Source organism: Coturnix japonica, chromosome 1 (assembly GCF_054131305.1).
Source record: "Coturnix japonica strain WE chromosome 1, WE-NBRP24, whole genome shotgun sequence".
NCBI classification, from domain to species: domain Eukaryota; kingdom Metazoa; phylum Chordata; class Aves; order Galliformes; family Phasianidae; genus Coturnix; species Coturnix japonica.
Window position 1 is genome coordinate 51,062,041 of NC_140663.1, and position 22,566 is coordinate 51,084,606.

The 22,566-nt window shown below is 48.9% G+C and overlaps 1 protein-coding gene and 1 long non-coding RNA gene across 5 annotated transcripts; one reads left to right on the forward strand and one right to left on the reverse strand.

The window, feature by feature from the left end:
• Positions 1–120: 120 nt before the first annotated feature.
• TOM1 (target of myb1 membrane trafficking protein) lies at positions 121–19,557 on the forward strand. Of its 4 annotated transcripts, XM_085518946.1 has the most exons (16): positions 121–207; positions 6,022–6,106; positions 7,670–7,748; positions 7,889–8,038; positions 8,158–8,292; positions 8,593–8,739; positions 9,754–9,870; positions 10,357–10,490; positions 11,152–11,185; positions 11,737–11,845; positions 12,830–12,950; positions 15,620–15,695; positions 16,137–16,199; positions 17,773–17,832; positions 18,041–18,077; positions 18,170–19,557. In XM_085518946.1, the coding sequence occupies exons 1-16, from the start codon at positions 156–158 to the stop codon at positions 18,316–18,318; spliced, it is 1,548 nt and encodes a 515-aa protein (XP_085375072.1). In that variant the 5' UTR covers positions 121–155; the 3' UTR covers positions 18,319–19,557. The 4 variants fall into 4 exon arrangements, 2 of the variants coding, with proteins under 2 accessions (XP_085375072.1, XP_015719019.2); XM_015863533.3 differs by lacking the exon at positions 16,137–16,199; XR_014935473.1 differs by lacking the exons at positions 12,830–12,950; positions 16,137–16,199; positions 18,041–18,077; positions 18,170–19,557 and having other exon boundaries at positions 17,773–17,833.
• LOC146762410 (uncharacterized) lies at positions 2,216–21,073 on the reverse strand. The gene is made up of 2 exons (XR_014935483.1): positions 20,927–21,073; positions 2,216–3,153 (listed from the first exon to the last, which is right to left on the reverse strand). It is a non-coding gene; the product is annotated as an uncharacterized LOC146762410 (long non-coding RNA).
• Positions 21,074–22,566: the final 1,493 nt, after the last annotated feature.

Genomic DNA, 22,566 nt, shown 5'->3' on the forward strand with positions numbered 1-22,566 from the left:
CGCCTGTTGCTGTCATTCATTAGCGCCGTACCAACTTGCCGAGCTGCCCTCAGCCCCGCGGTGTTGCCGGGCGGCGGCCGCTGTCGTCACGGCGGGGCCCGCCCCGGCGCGCGGTCACGTGAACGGCGGCGGCACAGTCAGCTGATCGCGGCGCGATGGACTTTCTGCTGGGGAACCCGTTCAGCTCCCCGGTGGGGCAGCGCATCGGTGAGTCCCTCGCCCTCCCGCGGCCCCCGCGCCCGTCCCCGTTCCTTCTCCCCTCCGCGCCCCCCGACGTACCGGCCTCCGTGCCCGGCCGGCCGCCCGCAGGACCCCTCGCCTGCGAGACGCGGCGGGTCCCGCCCTCGCGGTGGGACACGGAGACGGCGGCCAGTGAGAGGGGAGCTCCGCTGTGACTGACGGGCGCCTTCGACCAATAGAGAACACGCAGCCCGAGGCAGCGCCGCCGGCGGCCCCGCCAGCCAATCCGCGCGCGTTGGGGTCTCGAGGTGGCGAGGCGAAGTTTCGTCTCTTAAAGGGGCCGAGGAGCGGCGGCCCGAGCCACGCCCCCTGGCGGCGCTGAGCTCCGTGATTGGCTCGGCGCCATTCCCGCCACAACTCGGGGGGCTTCGCGGGAGGAGCGGGTGCCCACCCTGCGGGGGCTGCTGATTGGCTGAGCTCCAGCCACAGCGGCCTATTAGCGCTCTGGGCGGGAAGGCGCCTTGTACTACCTGAGGAGGCGGAGCCAGCGGGGGCAACGAGCGCAGAGCTGGGGCTGACAGGGTGGGGGCTCGGGCTGGCCTACACCGAGGTGGCGTGTCTAGTGGGACCCGCACCTGGCAGCACCCAACACGTGGCTGCCTGGCATGGACTTCCCTGCACAGCGGAATGGGAGCCTTGCCTGCTCTGCCCTGCACCACAGGCCTGATCACAGGATAGAGCCCCAGCTCCAGCAGTGGGAGCAGTGTGGCATCCACTTGGTGACCCTTCAGGTTCGCAGACGTTGTTTTAGTCACTGTGCTCAAATCGGGTTGCTGAGCACAGAACAAAATAGCCCAAGAAAGTGGAGCAAAGAGAAAGAATAAGGCCATGAGCAGCTATGCTGGTCTCAAAGCAGAGATGCAGTTCTTAACGTAATTAGAATAAAGATTCTTTTCTCCTGTTGTACCGTCTAAATGCCTTCAGGTTGTGCTTGAAGAAATGAGGCTGGTGTTTCCTGCTTGATGTCTCCATCTTGTGCAATTTGGCCATTTCTTGTTTGTGTGAGATGCGACTACAGCAAGTTGGGGGAAGGTTGACTTTAACCTTCCCAAACAAGGGCAGGTTTTCAATAAAGAACAGCTCTGCCTGATATGTGATGCCTCCCCAGGTGGCAGTCACGTGTTTCATTGAGTTTCCCAGGAGATGCTGTCACCTGCTCTTTGTGATTATTCTAGGAGGGTATCAGATACATTGATGTGTCTGGGTCCAGGCAAACCAAAGTCATCTGTAGGTGTTACAGCGTACTTCATGCTCTCCGGGTCTTCTGAACAGTTTATCTGAGCAGCCAGATATAAGTGGTTTCCTTGCTGGGCTTTACTTCTCTTAAAGAAGGGATTTTCAAGCAACAGACAAACAACAAAGAAGAGGAAGAAAGTGTTTCAAGAGTGTTGTCAGACAGGAGCTTAGAGCCCATAGTACTACAACATAGCAGAAAAATCTTAAGGATTGGACTTGAGTGGGGTTATTGGAGTCCAAAGGGGTGGAGGATTTGCAGTGTGTGAGAAAGGGACTGAGGGGTGGAGGATTTAAAAAGGGCTGACAGATGTAAATACGAATGTTTTCTCCTTCTGAACATTGCCTAACGACATCCCGGGGACACAGATAAATGCTTTCTTTCCTTTTTGATTTGAGATGCGAACGAGACTTACCTGAAGTTGTTTGGTAGGTCCATGGTAGCTGCATACTGAGCCCATGAACCTGATCACCAAACCTGCATGGTGCCTCCGCTTCGGGCTGTCTGCAGAAAGCTGATATTGCATCTTTGCAAATTACATGGGCTGAGTGATGTACGCCTGATACGTCTTATAAAGCATAAAAGCTTTAGATGAAGGGTACGGGATGAAAAGGAAGTACTCTGATGCACAATGATGTTCTCAAATTCCTTCATGAATGTTAATCTAGCAAGTCCCACTTGTTTTTGCTGAGAAGGAAACACACGCTCAGATAATCTCAGTGATTTCTTACCAAAAAAAAGTTGCAGAGGAGTAGGTTTACACCTTTTTATTCCCCATCCTGAGATTTCATCACAGACTATCCCTTTGTCCTGGTTTTGGGCTGTGATCTCTTTTCCTTAATAAGACGAATACAGCCTTTAAAAAAATGAAGTACTTCTAACCAAAGGAGACATTTTTGAATAGTGCTAAAGCATTGTAGCTTGGACTCTACCAATGAAAGGGCAATTCGCTTGGCCTCTGCCTAGGAGCTAAAGGAAACATCAGAGTGGGAAACCTACTTTCAAGGAGATGCTCTGATAGTAACAAGGCAGAGTGAAAGAATAGAGAGGAAATCAACAGTGCTCTTTCCTGAACCCTGAAGTCTGGAATAGCTCGTAATTATGGCAGTACTGAAAGGGAAAGAAAGATTATTTCATTGAATGAGGGCAGAAGGTGAGGGAGAGAAGTAAAGATATAATGCAGAGATGGAGAGGAGTTTTTTTTATGTTTGGGATATGGGTTAAGCGTGATAACCAAGAAAAGTTGAGGCTGGTGAGAGGGAGCAAGTAAGAGAGAGCAGATTGCCTTGGCTCATGGTTGAGGGAGAGCTGCAGATAAAATAGAATGTGCCTCACAGCTATTTAAATCCCTAACCCTCTGCAAGTTGGACTTTAGGAGCTGCTGGGAAGCAGATATCGTCTGCTGTTAATAGCATTCCCCTCTCCTGACGGGTTCCTGCAAGGTAACGCTTCTCAGCAAGTTACAATCTTGTCTTCTGTGCTGTGAAAGATTTGAAGAGCTCTCTGATCCCTGAGATTTTGAGCTGAGGAAGGAACAGCTGGATAAGTTCAGAGATGCAGATACCCAAAGCATTGTGGCAGATCAAGCAGATGTCCATCACCATTCTTGAATTAGGATTGGAGATACATGTCAGGAGAGCAAGCTGTCCCCTCCATCACAGCAAGGAAGAAGCAAGAATCTAGGAAGGAAACAAAGCCATGAAATTCCCACCAGTCACAATGCAAGGTACTACTGCAGTGTATCAGTTCAAAATAATTTCTTATCTTACATTACCAGATGCATTAATAGCTTACAGTCATCAAAAGTGTGTCAGGTGCCAGAAAGGAAGATTCAGTGCTTTGTTTTGACTCATGTTACAGCACTCTGTGATTCTGGGTTGAGGTGGGCAATTTGCAAGGAAGCAAACCAGTATCAGGCAAACCTCAGTGCTGTCACACCCAGGAAGCTGGTCTGGCCACTGAAACAACACAGCTTTGAAGTGGCCCCGCAGAGGGCCTCTCTCGTGCTGTATGGTCTTGGTATCAGGCTTTGAAGAAGGCAGCATTTATACACCAGCTGATAACCTCCCTATGAGGCATGCCCCGTGTCAGGCCAGGATCAGCTCCCAGCAAATAGAATCAAAAGCTGCCTGATAAGCCCTGCCAAGCAGTGCTGAGCAGGCAGCCAGGCCCTGCCTCCTGTCCTCACTGTTTTTAGAGACTTGTCGGCATCTCAGGCTCAGATTTTATAAAGGGTAGACAGCTCATGCGCTAATTACAGCTCATGAAACCGGGCCAGCCGCTCTGATCCCTCACGTGGCTAATGAATATACTTTGTTTCCTTTCTTTCTGCAAGCTTCAGTAAAAGGGTAAAGTTCAGGATTTTCAGAGAACATTCAACATATCTTATTAGTCTTGGGCAGTCCCTCAGTACTCGGGAGCGAGGATTTAGAAGGCATTAGCTTCAACCCTCCTAGGGCCAGAGAGGCTGGGCCTTAATCTTAGCAGGCAGATTCAAAGCTGTCGCCCTCCTTTTTTCCTTATGCCCTAATTCTGCTATTCCAGCTGCACATTTTCTAACTTCACATTGTATTTACGGCAGGTTTGCTGCTTTCCTGCAGCTTTTCACCCATTAGCCTCAGAAAGGAGGTTGACTATGACAGGATCACTGCTCCGCTGTGGGGTGACTGCAGGCTGTGTTATGTCACCTCTGAGGAATCCCCACGTTCCATACCGGCCAGCCAGGTGAAGGAGTGCGCATGGTTTGTTTGCATTCCTTTCTGGAAAGCAAACCCGCTTCCCAACTTTGACAGGGTGAGCACATTTGGAAGAAAAGGGGACAAGAAAGCAGGTTGAAGAGTGGTGACAAGCACAGGGAAGCAAGAGAGTAGGTAGAGCGGGTAGGCTGGGACTTAAACCAAGGTGTGTCCTGAGCAGGAGGTAACCCTCAGCATGGAGGGGAGCAGCAGTGAAGTGTGGCTTCATGACCAAGTGCACCAAATCCATCAAGTCAGCCTGAACTGCAGTCTAAGAATGTTCTGCAGTCAAAGAATGGCCACTCTGCCATTTGCCCTCTTCCATCAAGTTGTGGCCACAATGTAATCAACCTAATCACAATGTAATCAGTAGATTTCCCAGCCAGCAGAAAAGGTGGCAGCTGGATTTTGGTAAGATTCGGGCAGGTAGCTTCATGCTGTGGTGTGTAACCTGTGGGAGGGACGTGTACAAGGGAGGGTGTATTGCATAGTGCTGTGAATAGCTCTCTGACAGATCCTTAAAACAGGGCATCCGAAAACATGATGGATGTGCTTACCCAGGCAGGAGTCAGAAAACTTTTTCCAATGTTGTGGCCCCTATCTCATTACCACTTGCATGAGCAAGCATTTCATTTTAGTCCCACAGAGGGATCGTTAGCTATTTGGGTTGCAGAGGAGGCTCCCTCTGAAGGGCAGAGGACCCACAACAGCAAGGGCCAGCTCCAGATTATGCGGTGACAGCAGCTCTGAAAATGCAGGCACTCCTCTAAGTACGTATTTAAGTAAGCTGGTCCCTGTAAGGAAGCTGGGTCCCAGTTCTTCTGGAGAGCACCTGATAGGTGCTGAACTGGTCTGGCTAGTTTTATTTGCCTCGCTCCACTACTAAATCAGGCATCTTATAGGATGGGAAAGCTTGGAAAGAAGGTTCTCTTGCACTATTTGCTATCTGCTGTATCTCTGCATTTCCCCGTGGTCTAGAGATTGTCTGGTTCTGCCTACCCACTGGCAGTTGTTTCCCCCACTCACTGGTGGTGACCCTAAAGGCATCACTCAGCCAGTGTGGTTGGGGTGAGACGCAGCTGATTACAGGGTGGAGGCACTGTTGATCTCACTAATAGTTGCGTGTTGCCCAAATCTCTGCCTTGAATAACATCAAGGCTGACTGAGGAATTCCTAATTAAAGGGGACACAATAAAAGCTGGAACATGACTTCAGCCCGCAGTCCTTGTCTGTCGATACTCCCCAGAGGCCAGAAATTCAGGCAAGAGATGCAAATTTTAAACAAGCCCTCCTGTTTTTGTTTTTTATATGTTTTGTTTACTTATTTGTTTTTATAGGACTTGTAAAAATCTTGGGGCTAATTCATTCCCTTAAGTTGATGCAAATAAAAGCAATGCCAATGACATTAGATCCATGTCAGCATGAGCAGGCCAAACTCATGGTTTCCTTTGCTGGCCCTGCAACAACAAAGCAAATAATCCCCCCTTTCTTCAGTTGTGCAGCTGAAGTCATTTGCTCTCCACTGAGGCCATCTCCCTTTGCGTGTAGGACACCAGAGATCATTCAGTGTGTGTCTGTGAGTTTGTAGCATGCGTGATGTGGGCAAAGCTGCGCAACTGCCCATCCCAACACCAGCCAGCAATGTGCTTTGTGGTGGTGACACCTAGTGGGAAGCACTTGGTGGCTCAGACTTTTCAGCTTGATTCATGTTGTTAAATGTTATGACAGAATCCAGGGTCACAGCTGAAGAGCAGCCCATGAAAGTGCCAAGACTTCTCTTAGGTTTGTGCTGTTTTGGTTTCTTTTTTCCAGAGAGAGCTACTGATGGATCCTTGCGGGGTGAGGACTGGTCTCTCAACATGGAGATCTGCGACATCATTAATGAGACTGAAGAAGGGTAAGAGGGCTGGCAAAGGTTCTCATCCAGCAGCAGGTCCCGGCGCACTTCCCGTAACACTACATCCCTACACTACAGTGGTAGCATACAGTGTTGGAGGTAATAAGCTGGGCGTCCCAGTAGTCCCCTAGATGAAACTGCTGGGACATCTAGAGACAGAGAAGAGCTTTCAGAGCATCTGTTAGATGTTTCCTTGTGATCTTCATGAGCACAAGGAGCCATTCAAACAGGCCTTCAGCGTCCCTTGAGAAATCTTGATTCAAGCCAGGCTGCCTCCCATCTCCCAGAGACACATTTGCAATTCTTTTGCTTTGATTTATTCCTCTTCCTTATCCCACTCTCTCCACTGGGAATGTAAAATTCTTCAGGCCAATGACTGAGGAGAGAAGAAAATCTCAGGCGAGTCCTGCTGGGGTTATGTTCTCAGTTATTTTCATATACAGTCACTCTGACATGCACAAATGTGGGCATTCCCCCCTGAGAAGGGATGTTAGAAATCTGCCAAACATGTTAACTCTGGAGCTGGGGATTTGCCAGTGAATCCTAGGGGGTCTGCTCTATCTCACAGTGGAGACGTCAAGAACAGCATGTAAAAAGGAAGGTGATACATGGAATGAAAAATGTAGATTTCACTCCTGCTGTCCCACCACACAGGGAGGCTGATAGATAGCAAGCTCAGTTTGAAACTTCACAGTTGTACGGAAACAAAGTCAAACATCTTTTCTTACAGATCTGTCACCCCTAATTTTCCAGCCCTGCTCTCCCCATGGTACAAATATGCCTGTCTTTGCCAACAGTTCTCCGTCCCAAGCTGTTACCACTTTGTGTTTCATTTCTGGACTGTTGCTAACACAGCTGTCTCTCCAGTTCTCCTGCTAATGCCCATCCATTGCAGCTTTACTGCCCCATGGGCCCCCAGATGCTTCCTCATTACCTTGGTGCCTCCATCTCACTCTTGTCTTCCAGCACTGCTGCTCTTCCAGCCCAGCCTCTCTTCCCCTGCTCTACTGGAGTATGTTAGTCCTTTTGTGTCCTCTCACAAGACCACAGTGACCCTGCTATGCTGCCATTTATGCAAGATTCACTGCATCTCCCAAACTTCTTTTTAGCCTCACTTCCTCCAGGGAAAGGTTTAACAGTTTCTTTCTAAACATGACAAGGATTGCTTCTTCTCCATCTCTCTTTCTTATTTCTACCCTTTGCCAAGCTTTTTGTGATCTTGTCTGCATTGTCACTGCCATGGGATTTTGCTTTACCCCAAACAGTACATTTCTGGTGTTGCTATTACTCTCTGTTTTGTCTGTACACCTTGGATTGTTGCAAACATCAGCACAGAAGCCTCCAGTTTCAGCACCAACACACAGCAGCAGGACCTAGCACCTCCTACAGAACTACAGGCAAAAACTGCTTTATCAGTCACCACTTCAAGATGCAGTGAAAATGTGATGGGGAAGATCACCTATTGAGTGCATGACTCTGGATGTCAGTGGTTGTTTTGCTTTGCTTCTTCCTAGGTGAGTCTCACCCTTCTGATGATCTTTCTCCATTTGCTTTTTCCTGCAGGCCCAAAGATGCCTTCCGAGCCATCAAGAAGAGAATTGTAGGGAATAAGAATTTCCACGAAGTTATGCTGGCTTTGACGGTGAGTGGTCACAATTCTTAGCTCTGTGATTCTTGCTGTGAAGCTGAGTCCCCAGGTGCAAAAACATGGGCACCAAAAGACAACAAGGCTAATTCCTGCAGGCAGAGAAGACTGTAGCTAATGCTTCTTTGCCTTCAAAGGTCTTGGAGACATGTGTCAAAAACTGTGGCCATCGCTTCCATATCCTTGTAGCCAGCCAGGACTTTGTAGAAAGTGTCCTGGTGAGAACAATCCTGCCGAAGAATAACCCACCTGCCATAGTACACGACAAGGTGCTGACCCTCATCCAGGTGAGCCAAAGAGTGAGCATCTGCACCAGAGGAGGGACCATTTGTCCTGTGGTATTTGTATATCAGTGTAGTGTAAATTATGTAAATGATGATGTGAATGGTTATCTCCTTCTCCCTAGTCCTGGGCGGATGCTTTCCGCAGCTCACCAGACTTAACTGGTGTTGTTGCTGTCTATGAAGACCTTAGACGGAAAGGCCTTGAGTTTCCCATGACTGATCTGGACATGCTGTCACCCATCCACACACCACGAAGGGTAATAAGGCATTTCTGAGGAGGTGGGAGGCATAATGCTGTGAGGGTGCTCTAGTAGCTCTGGGTTGCTGTTAGAGAAAGTGGAAAGTGAGAAGCTGCAGGAGGGTCTCTTTGCAAGGCCATGGTGGACAAAGTGGCTTAAAGCTTCAGGGTAAGAGCTTTAAGGGAGGTGAAGCAGAGAAGTTGGAAGACTTATTAAAAGCAGATGGGGACTTGACATCAACGTTTCTTTCATAATTGTACTACCTTGTCAGCTGTGAGTGTCTTACATCTCTGCTGTTGTTCCTATCTCCGTCCATAGTCTGTGTATAGCTCCAAATCCCAGTCTGGACAGAACTCACCTGCAGTCAACTCCCCTCAGCAGATGGAGTCCATCCTCCACCCTGTCACCTTGCCTTCTGGGAGAGACACATCCAGCAATGCACCCATCACACCCACACAAGAGCAGGTGAGTTGGACACATACCCTCTGCTGCTGCTGGCTGTCCCTCCACTTGGGGTCTGTTTCACAAATGCTGTTCTGAGACTGCTGTCCTGCTCCTTCCCCAGCCTATATCCTTAAGGAGCTGTTCCAAAGCATCATTCTTCAGGAATTTTCTAGAGCTCCATCGTGGTCACAGTAATCAACAGGGATACCACAAACACGGAGTGGTTACGCTTCCCTAAGAAAGGGCTGCTTGCAGCTACTGGGAGAATCTCCAGGCTGTAGGGAAGCAAGGAGCTGACATCTACAGGCTTTGGGCAAGGTTTTTGTAGTGCAGTGGAGCAGAATTTTGCTTTGTAGATGCCTCTGTACCATCTTTGTTTATCTTGCCTAACAATTGACTCCATATGAGTCAGTCCTAACTGGCTATGCAGCTTACAGAGACCAGGGCTTTCTCAGTTGTTTCCTCATCCTCTTTTCTCCTTTCTCACCCTGACTTAAGACACCAAGTTCAGCATTAATTCTGCAGCTGCTAGTAGATAGCATCCCCTTGCAGAACAAAGGCTGGGAATTCCTCTCAAGGAGCTCATTAGTAGTCTCTGAAACAAGAGAGAAAACCTTCAACTGCACTCTTAGCCCAGACTCACCTTCTGAATGGGAATTCATTTTTTTCCCCTCTTCTGCTGCCTTTGAAATGAAATCATTTGAGTGGCTGCCACAGAGAAGCTGCTAGCTGGGGAGAGATTGAATCCTAACAGCAGCCTTTGCTGGTTATTAAAAATCAAGGTTAGATATAGTGGCAAAGGTCCCCAGTGAGATCCTGGCATCTTTTACCAGCGAATGAATTTGATGCTAAGTAATGGGGCTTCCTTCTGCTGAGAGCTCCTGGGAACCAAACTGAGCGGTGACAAATGAGTTCTCCAGTGGCTTTTCCCTTCAGCTTTGTGAATGCATCCACCCTATGTGCTGTCCTTCACAGCTACCTCAGCTATCCCCCATCCTTCACAGGGTAAGCAGTTACTTTCCCTCCCTTCTGCAGATCAAGAAGCTGCGCAGTGAACTGGAAGTGGTGAATGGGAATGTGAAGGTCATGTCAGAGATGCTGACAGAGCTGGTGCCATCCCAGGCTGAGACTTCTGACTTGGAACTGCTGCAAGTAAGGAATACAAGGCAGCTACTGGTGGGATAGAGGGCTGGCACATGGAGCTCAATTTAGCAATGAGTTGATGAACTGAGATGTACATGCCAGGCATGGCAAACAATTGCACTGGAACAGTTCAGTGTGGGACTTATCAGGGACAGATGGGATAAGGGAGACATGGGGGTTGAGGAGTTTCAGTGACTAAGGGAATTTGCCCTGTTGAGGTTGGAATCATCTGACACGAAGACCTGAAATTCCTGAGGGCCTTTATTCCTGAATAATATGTTAAGCAAGTGGTATGCAATTATTGCAGGGACAGAGAAAACTAGTAACTATAAATCCCAGACTTGGTTCATTTCTCGTACCAACTTCTGTTCCTCCTCTACACTTGCTGATAGACTCCAGTAGGCTCTGGAGTTTGTCTGTTGCATTCAGACTTTCAAATCTGCAAGTGCTCAGCCTTAGCCTGACCTTTGTGGTAACTTTTCTTGCTATGAACAGGAGCTGAATCGGACATGCAGAGCCATGCAGCAGCGTGTACTAGAGCTCATTCCCCGTGTCCAGCATGAGCAGCTTACTGAGGAGCTACTCCTCATCAATGACAACCTCAACAATGTGTTTCTGCGCCATGAAAGGTACCTCTATCCTCCCTGCTCTACTCTTCCACAAGAGTTGACTGCCCTTTGATAGTCTATCCCACCTTTTGATCTGCCCATGAATGTAATGATCAAGGTGTGTCAACCTGAATAACCCTTTGTAGAAAGAAGAGCTAGTCTTCAGATCTTGCTGACTTATCCATGCACCTTCAATACACTGTTGCTGATAGAATATAAACATAACCCAGAAGAAGAAAGGGACTGCGTGAAAAGAGCTGGCTTTCTAGCTCTGAGGCAGACAGACACAGGAAGGACTTGCCTAGGTAAAATATCTAACTGCTTTTGTCCTCCAGTTCACCAAACTCATCTTTTCTACTAGGGTAAAGAGAATTTAGTCTCCTCTGTCTGTCTAGGAGAGCTAGGTTTGAACCATTTTCATTAGAAGTAGCTCTGAAGTTTCACAAGAAGCTTCCTTATGTCACATCTTTGGAGACATGTCTTTGGAGACATCAGCTCTGAGGGCCCCTTTTTTGTGTCTTCTGTTTAGGGGAGAAATTGGGCCCTGAACATGGTCCCCCTTTCCTAGTATGTAGGAAGGGGCAGGCTATGCCAAGCCTTACTGAGAAATCTCTTGGGCTGAGCGTGAATTAGTATGTGCTACTGAAATGCATCCTGTTTCATCCTGTCATCTTCCTTGCAGGTTTGAGCGTGTTCGGACAGGACAGCCTGTTAAGGTAATTCAAAGCTACTGCCTTTTGTATGGATCAGTTTGCATCCCGCACAACCTGTGATGTCCTGCTGAGTTGAAAAGAGATTCAGACTTGCCCCACTTGCAAGCTATAGGTTTTTCTCTCCCAGCCCAGACACACCAGACCTCACCAGTGTGTAGGACACTCCATTTTGCATCGCTAGACTTTCCTTTCCTAGTAGTAGTCTCCTTCCCCTCACCCGAAGAATAAGGAGAGACTAGTAGTAGATGTGGTTTCTGGGTTTTGAGCATTAAAAGGAACATTTCTCAAATAACCCTCCTTGTATCATCACTGGCCTGTTGTCTGAGCCAGCACTTAACCTACTGACATCCCAGCAGAGCTGGGACTTCGGTACCAAGATGTATTCTGTCCTACTCCCAGCCACTTCTCCCAAGTACAGGCTCCCCAGCTGATATCTTTCGGTGGGTACAGTAGGGCTTCCCTTGTCAGTGCTAATAAGCTATGACTGAGGAGTCCAAGTGTTCGAGCCTCACAAACTCTTCACTATCTATCTTCCTTTTTTTTTTTCTCCGAAGGCACCAAGTGAGGCAGAGAATAACTTGATTGATCTGAGACCCAGCACTCCCTCTGCAGTGAGACAACCTGAAGTCACTAACAACCTCTCCTCTCAGCTGGCTGGAATGAGTATGTTGCCACGCAGTATTCTCCTCAGTCTTTCTCCTGTGCTGTTATAAGAAACCTGTAATGTACTTCAGTCACCACCCAAAATATTTTAGCCATATTCATAAAGACAGAGTATATTGTCAACTAATAAGCTAATGAAGAAATCTATGCATGCCAAGAGACTCAAGCACGTCTCAACATTAACGCCTCAGATTGTGCAGGAGGTGAACCTTCTTGTGGAAGGATCTCAGTGCTAGGATGTGGCTAAGAGCTGAGCTTTCCAGCAGGGGGGTGAAGGGGAGAAAGTTGCTCTCCCTCCTGTCCCTAGCAGCAGTGCAGTTGTTTCTCTTACCATGTGGTGTGAGGCTGACACCAAGGTCTTGGAGAAGAAAAGCCACTGAGCTTTACTGCAAAGGCAACCGTGAGTATTTTGGGCTCAGGACCCAGATGTTGACAGGCTGTCAGAAAACCTGAGGGATCCTGAGGGGTATCCAGGACATACCAACAGTCTACAGAGTCATTCCTGAAATTCTCACTGACTGTGAGCATGCTCAGTACAACTTGGATGCAATTGAATAGAACTAATGATACTATATTTACAAACAAGTTAGTGGAAATGTTTTTCAAGTCAGAGTTTTTCAGGTGATGCTTAATTCCTGAAAATCTACTCCAATGGGTAACACAGGTTATCCTCTTCCACAAGTTATGGAGCAATTCCCTGTGTTAAATGATCAGGAACATGTGCCCTTCAGAATAAGTGCAGCAAATTGCTGCTGCTGCTGCCAGAGACTGAGCTAAAAATATCTGCTGAGTAGGAGAAGAAACTGATTCTGTCACATCATCAATAACACTGATACACTGCTGCTTCTGAGGGGCAGAATCGATTAGTGGGCCTGGAGTATTTTAACCTGTTTGAATGTTAGCTTTCCACTTAGCACCTCTAAGCTCCATAGCTCTCCATTCATGTCTTCAAGCTGCTTGCTTACTATCTTTTCTCTCCTATAGCCCTGGGCTCAAGGAGCGTGAGTGCAGGGCTGCACTCCCTGGACACCTCTGGCAAGCTGGAGGAAGAGTTTGACATGTTTGCCGTGACCCGTGGCAGCTCACTGGCTGAGCAACGCAGAGAGTGAGTGTAGTAGCCCCTCTGTCCTTGCCTTCTTCTGAGTGGGGAGGTTGCAGGGGAGTTGGGGCCATGATCCCAGCCAGCAACAGTTGGTGGGAGGCAGTAGAGTGCAACAGAAAGGCACTCTTCCCACGCACAGTGTTTGTAGGATGTCCTTCCCAGTTATTCTCCCTTGCTGCCATTCAGTGTTCTCCTGGTCAAGTGGAAAAGAAAGTGGTCTCTGTGTACACATCGGTCACCAATGGACAGTGCTGTGCTGTATGTGCTGTTGAGGCTCAGTGTCAGAGGTGAAGGTGCAGAATGGGACTGGCTCAGTTTTCTTGTCTATCTCTGAAATCATGAGTTGCTCTGTGCATTGACTGGGCTGATATTGAACTTAGTTATCACTGAATATCAGTGATAGCTGAAGTGCAGGAAGTGCACAATCCATTGTGGTTTGCAAGGCAGGGAATTGATATAGGTCTCAGTTTCCCTCTTGGTAAGTGGGACTGGTTTTTCTTCCTCTGTAGTGTGGTTAAGACCTCCAGATGTAAAGCAGTAAGAGTTAGATCTAGTAGTACTGCCTACACACTGTCTACAATGAAGAAGTCTCTTCTCTTCTGCAAAGAGTGAATTTTCTGAGTCCTCTAACTGGAAAGAGACAGCAAGAACTGTACTGACTGGATCCTTTTGACTTAACAGATTTGACAATCATACTCTGTTTCACCTGTCAGAATCACCCAGTGTTCTTCATAGGTTACCAAACAGCAGAATCCATAGGCTCATGTCTGCTTCCAGATTTCAGAGACCTGTGCTACTGATCTCCATCTGTTAGAGTGCCTTTCTCTGAGGCTGAACAGTGGCAAGTTAAAATCTCTTAAAGATGTCCCCTTTCACTCCCTTTCCTCAGTCTGCATCTAGTAACCCATGGGCAGCACATGATGTACTCCTGGTTATCTTGTCCAAGCACTGAGCTCCACAAGCTGATAGCCCTTGCAGGTCTTGCTAGGAAGGGATTCTGCTCATGCCTCATTGACTGTCCTGTGTACTGTTTCTGGTCTTCACCACCTTTCAGGGCACAACAGGGCTATGAGCACATTAGGCTGTTGGGAAGCAGTGATTGAACACACATGGCTGTTTTGGGCTCAGCCTGAACATGACTGCCAACAATTGCAGCTCCGAACCACTTTAGTCAGGGCTGTGAACCCATGTGCAAAGTCCCTCAGGATGTATGAGACTGCTGCATGGAGGGTACTCCCAACACATTGCAGGGTGTGATGCCTCAGGATGGGACAGAAACACTGGTGCCAGCTGCCCCTCTGAAACCCAAGCTGCTGGTATGTGCTCAGTGCTAGAGGCTGAGGAACAGTTGGGCAGGGGTGGAATCATATCCTCTCCAATGTGGCGCAATCCTTAACGGACTGAGGCTTGTGATCTTTGCAGTAATGAGGCGTCTTCTATTTATTCCTCACTGCCCTCCATCTGCTTGCACTTGCAGCCCTGCTAGGTAGTCTCTATTCTTACTGGCTCAGGTTTCCCATTTCACTCAGCACTCTCTGCTCTCAGTATCTCCCTCTCCCTGAGCAAACCCACATCTCTGCTGCTCCCAGGCAGGATGTGCTGGCAGGAGACACAAGCAAGGCAGCTAAGATCTGTTCCTGACTCCTGATGCTTCATGGGTGTCTCAGCAAAACAGTGCTTGAAACACCTCAAGCCTTTCCTACCATTCTTCCTCATCAGTGGCATGATAGCAGTGCTGTACTTCATCATTGATGCCATTGTCCACAGTGGCCCCTTCACTGATGAGCACTTTTTTGAGAAGTTTGATCAACGGTGGCCCAAGCCCTCAGCCCCCAACAAAAATTGCTCCACGTGATGATCTGCAGCTGCAAGAAGGGGCCTGGCTGGAGGGGAAACCTGAGGAGAACTTCTGGGAGAGGCTTCATTCTCCTAGCTTGGATGGATTGTTTTCCCCAGCCTGCGTGGATCAGATGGTGAAGCGTGGCATTAGCGTGTGTGGTAGAAGCCTGGAGGGAACACAGAAATGGGATAAGGGAGATGCTGGGTGGGACTTGTCTGTGTGTAGAAAAAGGTTGCTGCAATGGGACGTTTGGAGCCTCTGAAGCAACACCAGGCTTTTCTGATCATCCAGCTTAACCTCCTACATGGTATAAGCCTGTGAGTCTCTGCCACCATCAGTTTTTGAGTGGTGTTGGCTAGAGATAGGATTTTGAGATGTGTTTCTGCTGTGAAGGTGTGTGAGTAATACAGGGGCTTTGTTGCTCAAATCCATTCTATAGCAACTGTGATCTACTGCGCAGGCTGTTATCTCTCTTCTATAGTCAAGCCCAGGGAAGATCAGTGTCATGTTAGATGCACCTGGCTCTGTAAGACTGAGTTCTAGTCTGCCGGACAGTTGTTTTTAGGCGATGCCTTGTCATCCCCGTGTCAAGTGCCAGAGCTGTCCTCTGGTATCCATAGTAATTTTGCAGTGAGTAGATGAGTCTGTTTTATGGTGGGTTGCATTCTTCTTTAGTAGGAGTTCTGTACACCTTTCTAGAAGCTCTTGGAAGGAGAATGGTGAAAGATGAAAAGCTGTGCAGTCAGCAGCCTTGAGTATATATTTAGAACTTCCCAACCTTCACTCACAGACATTATATCAACCTGTGTGTTATCTAACTTCATGCTTTCAGGGTAAAGTACGAAGATCCCCAAGCTGCCAAAGGACTTGCTGGTGCCCTGGATGCCCGGCAGCAGAACACAGGAGCGGTAAGTGGCTACAGAGCCTTTAATGTGTGACCAGAAGTGGGAGTATCCTCCTTGCTCACCAACACAGTGAACATGCTGTCTTTTTGGGAAAAAAAAAGTCAAGCATTTAACATGACTGATGATAACTCCTAGGCTCTACCAACCTGCATTTACTATCTGGACTCTATACCTCATTATTTACCACCCAGAGATAGGGAAATGTGACAGATCTGAACTTGACTCAGACAGATATAGGATGGCCTCCTTACATCTGCAGGAAATGACCACTTGGAAATAGAGTTTATTACATTTCAGCTTTCCGAGACCATTTGCCTCCTCTCTGCAATCAGAGAAGTGGGCCACCAGTAACAGTGTGCACTTTCCTCTACCCTAAACCTACTGCCTCCCTTTTCCCTGACATTCTGCAACAGCAGCATTCAGTACAGACTCTCTCTCGACCAGGAGGAGTCTAGTGCCTCCAGTGATGGAGCCCAGCTGACTAACTGGATGATGCGGCAAGGAATGGTGAGATCGTGGAGCACCAGTAGGGAGAAAGGATGCTGGGGCTGCTGGGTTGCAGGTGGCACTGGCACGGCATGTGTGGATGCACTGCAGACATCAGGAGAGACTGCAAACTGAAATGGAGCAACCCTGCTCTGGGCCAGTTATGGAGACCAGGGTTGGAAAGGAAGTAGGCAGTGTCAGTCCTTCCTCAAACATGTCAGTAGGAAAAAACTCCTGAAGTTCTGAGGCCAAAAAGAGCATATGCCACAAAGACTGGCCTGTTACAGGGTGGATATCTGAGTTGAAGGCATGAAACAGTGGTGTAGGGAAGGCTGCAGCTGTTCATTCCCTTTGCAGCTTCTCCTGCCTAGCATGAGCAGCCACATTTGGAAGAGAACATATTCTGACTTTTATCACATTGGAGGCCTTCTCCTGAAGATAAAGTGTTCAAGCTTTCAGATTTGGTCTTTTGGCAGAAGGAATTCCTGCATTTGCATCCCTTCAGGCATGCTGAGGTTTTGACACTGTCCCAGATGCAAAGTTTGCTAGCCTTTCTTCCTAAAATGAGCACTGCCTAGACTAATGTCTACTCTAGGAAGTTTCCCCACATGCTGTCCTGTTGGCTTGTATGCATTACCCGGAGAGGAACTTCGCTTTGAAACTTCCCTAATTTTACACATCCTCTTCCATCCTCCCTCATACATCTGCCCACTGTAGTAACTATCTGAACTTGCTACCTCATTTGGGGAAGTCTGCCCATCCTTGGTGAGAAAGGGTCGCTTTTTCTCTTGATTTGGCTGTTTTCTGAGGGTGAGGGAGTTATTCACATGAGGAGACTAAGAAATAAGTTCCTACAAATACCCTCTGGCGCTTCTGCTTGTGAAGCTTGTTGCTGCTCAGCTTTGTTCAGGAGCTCATGACTGGAGAAAAAGGATCTGGGGTTTGAATTGGTCTTGGTTTCTGTCCGTTCAAAAGGTGTCTCTTTGCTTCTTAAATTGGCCAGAGATGTAAAGTCTTCTGTGCTAACCTCTTCCCTACTGGAAGAGGTTTACTTTAATTTTAATTAAGATTTAATTGTAGAGGACTTTGTGATTGATTTGTATCTGTAATTTGGTGTGATGTCAAATACTGCCTTGCTCCGTGATCCTACCAGGGAATCACTTCTTGGCCTTTCTCCCTCCGTACGGCATCAAACGTTTGTTACCTTAAGCACCACAGACATTGATATCAGACTGTAACTGCTTTGTGGAAGGGAGGCAGTGTGGAATAAAGCGCATCCCCTGTTCTCTGGCTTTCCCACACAAGCATCCAGTTTCCACCTTGTGGGTCCTTACTAAAGCCTCATCTTGTGTTAATACTCCAAAGTCAGTTGCCAAACCCCAGATACTTTTAATGTCATGTATCCTGGAAACTATGCATGTCTGGGTGTGGAAGGGGCAGAGGAAGGAGGTGAAACATTGGCAGCTGGGAGAGCTTTGCAATGGCAGTGGTGGGATTTTGAAGGGCTTGAACTGACTGAGTGACGGGGCAAGAGGGTTAGATTTTGGGTTGGGTTTCAAGAACATTCTCTCAGCTTCTCTTTCCTCTGTCCCAGGTGCCAGTTCCCCAGGCAAATTTCATGGAAGACATAGAGAAGTGGCTGTCTACTGACGTGGTAAGTGAAGGGCTGCTTAGCAGGAAGCAGCGGTGCTGTCAGAGCTGCCTGTAAGGTTGGATCTTGGGCAGTGTAAAACAGCGCTGGCACTGCTGTGTATGTGGTGCAGGCTGCTTGGAAGGAGCAGGTCAGGAAAAGCTGAGGATACAGGATCTGGGCTACCGTATCAGTATAAAAAGCCTCTAATCACATCCTTTTCCTTCTCTAGGGAGAGTCAGACGATGGAAAAGGTGTCACCAGCGAAGGTAAGAGTCACCAGCAAACTGCTTTTCCAGCTGGCAGCACTTTGGCTTTTCCACAATCTCCTCTCCTTGCTAATGCTCTGCTTTTAACCCAGAGTTTGACAAGTTTCTGGAAGAACGAGCAAAAGTTGCAGACCGACTGCCCACTTTGTCCAGCTCTTCAGCAGGGACGTCTGTCTCCCCTGCTGCTGCCAGCCGTCATCAGAAGCAAGCAAAAGAAGATGATGCTATGTTTGCCTTGTGAAAGCAACTGACTGGTGTGCTGTGGAGCAAGAGGCTGTGTGTGCTGTTTCGCTCGCCTCCAACCAGGGGCCAGCAGGGGAAGGACTCTGTCCCCTTCCTCCACTCTCTTCCTGTTTTCTTTTTGAGTTGTTTTTATTTTAAAGCTGCTTTCAGATAATCATTGTTGTGTTCAGGGATGTCACACGGCAGGCTTGTGAAGAGGGTTTTCAAAGCTGCTAGAGAACATGGCAGTTCAGTGGGCGGCTTTTTTGGTATGGTGTGGGTAAAGCAGAAACTCCCCATCCTCCTCTCCAGTGAGTCAATCAGAGATCTTGCCCAAGAAAGAGGAGAGCCTGCAGCCTGCTGCTGAAATCATGCCTGCCTGCCTCTTTCCTAGCTCCATCTCTAGAGTGGGCCTCCAGCCCTCTGTATACCGCTGTTAGCCTGGAAAGCAAAGGGGGTACCACACGCTACAGGTGGCAGAGGAAAAACACTAACGGCAGTGGAGCGCTATTGCTCTAGATTTTCTTGCACAAATGCTTGTGGTTTGCAGCACCTCACTTGCAACCCCTTCTCTTCCTTTCCTTCCCATCAGTTTATCTGGAATCCTACTCACAGCCCTTGTTTCCGTTGCTTACCAGCCAGTTACCAAAGCCCCTGGCAGCAAGCAGGCCTTGAGCTGCAAGTGGTACGCAGCCTGCAGGCTGAAGGGGCTGTCTGCTGTGGGTTAGGATGTTCCTTCAGCAAACCCTTTGCAGTTAATTTAATTCCCCTATTGCTATCCTTTCCTTCCTTCTTTCCCCAATATGACCCTGCCTCCATCTTGCTTCCACTGATGCCTTCAACCACATCTCGCTGTGGTGCAGGGAGGATCTCTTAGCCTCAGATCCAGCCAACAGCTGTTGACTCCCTGTGTGCCATGGCAGAGAGCTGTGTTCCCTAAAGCAGAAGGCCCTCATAGGGACTGTTACACTGGTGGGAGCAATGCTGTTGCTGGGAGAGCTTGTTCAAGCTGGTGAGCGCAAGAGGGGAAGTGAGACATTAGTCATCTCGCAACAGCAAAGCAGCCCTACAGCAGCCGGGGGTGACTTGCACATGGGGGAGAAACCCCTTCTGAGCAAACCACACACAGTGCCTGATCCTGTATGGCAGCTGGGGAGATGGGTGCCGAGCCTGGGGCTCCTGCTCATGGGATTTCCTGTTGAACGTGGGAGAGTTGCCTTTTTTATTGCACATTAAAGGAGCAAACTCTTGAACCTCCGCTGAAGGAATGTGTGTCTTCTCTCTGTGCCCGAGTGGGGAAGGGAGAAGAGGAATGCAGCCACGTGGCCACATTTGCTCTCCAAGTGAGGGCACAGTGGTACTGAGAGGAGGCATGGCATGGGGCTGAGGGTGCTGTGAGTCAAGACAGGTGCTGGCTCCTGGGGAGGTGGCTCCAACCCATCCCAAAATAGCAAGAGGGTGAGCTACCTCCTCCCCACCCCCTGTCTGCCTTGTGACCAGACCCAGATGCACATCTCGATCCATAAATCACTCAAAGACATGTAAGAAACAGTTGCTCTGAAAGGGCTCTGTGGTATCAGCAGTGTGTCCTCAGCTGCCCCTTTGCCATCTCCTGGAGTCAGACTGGCTAGGAGCTTGGAAAAGCCTCCTTAGTGGTCGAGTCCCATCCCTGGAGGTGTTCCAGAGCCGTGTGGATGTGGCACTGAGGGACGTGGTCAGTGGGCACGATGGGGATGGGCTGGCGGTTGGACCAGGTGATCTTAGAGGTCTTTTAGATTCAATGGTCCATTGATTCCATTGAAAGAAACCAGACCAACCCCCTGTGCTGCTTGCTGATTTCTCCCAGCAGATGGCTCTAGTGCCTCACACTCTGGCAGCCTGAGCTCTGCAAGCCGCAGTGGAAGCCCTTTTGCTTTGCAGCGACCCGCTTGGTTCAGGCTGTGCTACGCAGGACACCGAACCAAACAAAGTTGTGCCTTATTCCAGGCATTACACCGCAGCCTTTAGCCTGGCACAGACTCACACGGTGACCGCTCCAGAGTGTGCACGTGGGGGTTGTGTGCACACACACGGGCTGAAGCATCCATTAGAAACCACTCTGGGAACAGGAGTGTGACCTGCACGGACGTTTTGCATGTTCTGGTTGAAAAAAGCCAGAACTTCCCTGAGCTGGGTCAGATTTGCTCCTTATCTCTAAAAATCAAGCACATATTAAAAGCTCACGAGAATTTCCATGATGCTCGTGTTGTGCAGATCTTGGCATATCAGCACCATGTTCCTCGAGGCAAAAACAAACCCAACTCGAATAGCACATGAAATGTATTTTTAAAGAGCAGTTAACAAATTGGTCTGATTTCCCACACCATCTCATGCATCAGCACAGAAGTACCTCTTGCTGGTACACTGGGAAGGCTGTTATCCACCCCACTGGACTCTAACCATGCCAAATCTTCCTCAAAGCTTATTTGGGACAACAAGATTCCTTCTTCTTTTCCTAATGTGAATAAAACCTCTTCTGTTTCTGTTGTGAAGGGAAAAGGAGGGGAGGGGAGCATCGCCTGTGTCCTGGGTCAGACCCTCAAACCCCACAGCCTGCTGGGTGGGGGCTCCCACAGATGCTGACTCACTGTTTCCCGGAGAGGCCATTCTGCTGAGTCAGGGTCACGCCAGGTCACTGGGTTTTGCTGAGCAATGTTTCTGGGCTGAGGCAGAGGGGCTCTTAGTTGCTGAGTCATGGCAGAGAGAAGCCACGTGAGGCTGTTTATCAGGAGGGTGGTTTCCGCAGGCCCTGCTGAGGTTGCAGCTGTTTTTCCTGGCCCCGCTCCCATTTCTCAGGACGTCTGGAGAAATCTCCAGAAATAAAGCCCAGCCCCGCAGCACTCAGTGGGATATGTAACCCCTGTGCTCCAACTGGGAGCCGCACAGTGTGGGGGTTGGAAGCGGAGGGGGACGGTGGGGTTTCACTATCTGCAGAACTGGGTTTCCAGTCTGTCTCCTCCCTTCCACTGAGCTGCGGTACGAAGTCCTGCTCAGTGCCCACGTGTGAGTTCTCAAATGCAGCCACTTGCACTGCGCTCCTGTCTCAATCAGGGTGCACTTTTCTTCATGCAGGACAATGTGGGGCTTGTATTTGCTAGCTGCCTTGCTCCCTTCCACACCTCCCTGTTGCTCACAGACCCCAGTCCCAGCAGGTCGCAGGGTCTGTCCCCACCAGCACCATCTGGAACAATGTTTATTGTAATCGCTGCTTCCTGTTTCCATCACCCTGAGAATCCAGCACACACGTCCATCCCCCACCACATCCGTCTCTGGGGCCACTGCACGGGGTCTGTGCAGAGCAGCAGCATCCGTCCCCCAGAGGTGCCCCACAGGGAGGACCCCTTGGGTCTTGGTGCTCCCACCCGCTGTGCTCCACCTGTATCTTTGATCTGGTTCGGGTTGTTCTACGATGAGAACAGCAAGCACAATCCGTTCTGCCAGGGCAGCCTCCCTTTGGTAAACACAAATTAACACACAGTACGTCCTGTGGACTCCAGCAGTGACTCCCTCTTTCCACAAGCAGCTGTACGTGGGTATTGCAGCTGTGTGGGTTTTTTTTCTCTCCATTACACAGCAGGATCTGGTTGCTGAGTCAGCCCCCCTCCCAGCCAGGCTCAATTCTGCTGTGTCATGGTTTTGGCCATCCATCAGTTCCCTCTTTGCTGGCCAAGACTGGCTGTGACCAGGCGATGCCTCCTTGCACAGGCCAAGCCTCTGGGAGGCAATGCACCAGAGCCAAATGTGGAGCAGTGCTTCCAGAAGGCAGGAGAGCTTTGTTCTCTGGGGCAGGCAGTGTAACCAGAGGGTTCTGACTGTGAAACCTACAGCCAGGACAAGCTGCTAGGTCCATAAAGAGGAAAATATTAGAATCACTAAATAATTTAAGTTGAAAGGGGACCTTTAAAAGATCATCTAGTCCAACTCCCCTGTAATGGGAGGGTGCTCAGCTACATCAGGATGCTCAGAGCCCCTCCAGCCTGACCTTGTGTGTCTCCAGGGATGAAGCATCCACTACCTCTCTGGGTGACTTGCTCCTGTGCTTCTCCACCTATATAAAAATCTTTTTTATTATATGCAACCTAAATCTCCCCTCTTTTAGTCTGAAATCATTTCCCCTTACCCTATTCTAACAGATCCTGCTAAAGAGTCTGCCCCTTTCAGTCTCCCACATTTCCCTTCCTGATGGCAACACTGTCTCCTCAGTGACTTCTGTTGCTGTTAACCATTC

Bases quoted from the DNA above. Each gene is read 5' to 3' on its own strand.
- TOM1 (XM_085518946.1), top strand. From the start codon at position 156: ATGGACTTTCTGCTGGGGAACCCGTTCAGCTCCCCGGTGGGGCAGCGC. The intron at 6,107-7,669 runs GTAAGAGGGCTG...TTTTTCCTGCAG, and splicing joins ATTAATGAGACTGAAGAAGG to GCCCAAAGATGCCTTCCGAG. The intron at 15,696-16,136 runs GTAAGTGGCTAC...TCTCTCGACCAG, and splicing joins GGCAGCAGAACACAGGAGCG to GAGGAGTCTAGTGCCTCCAG.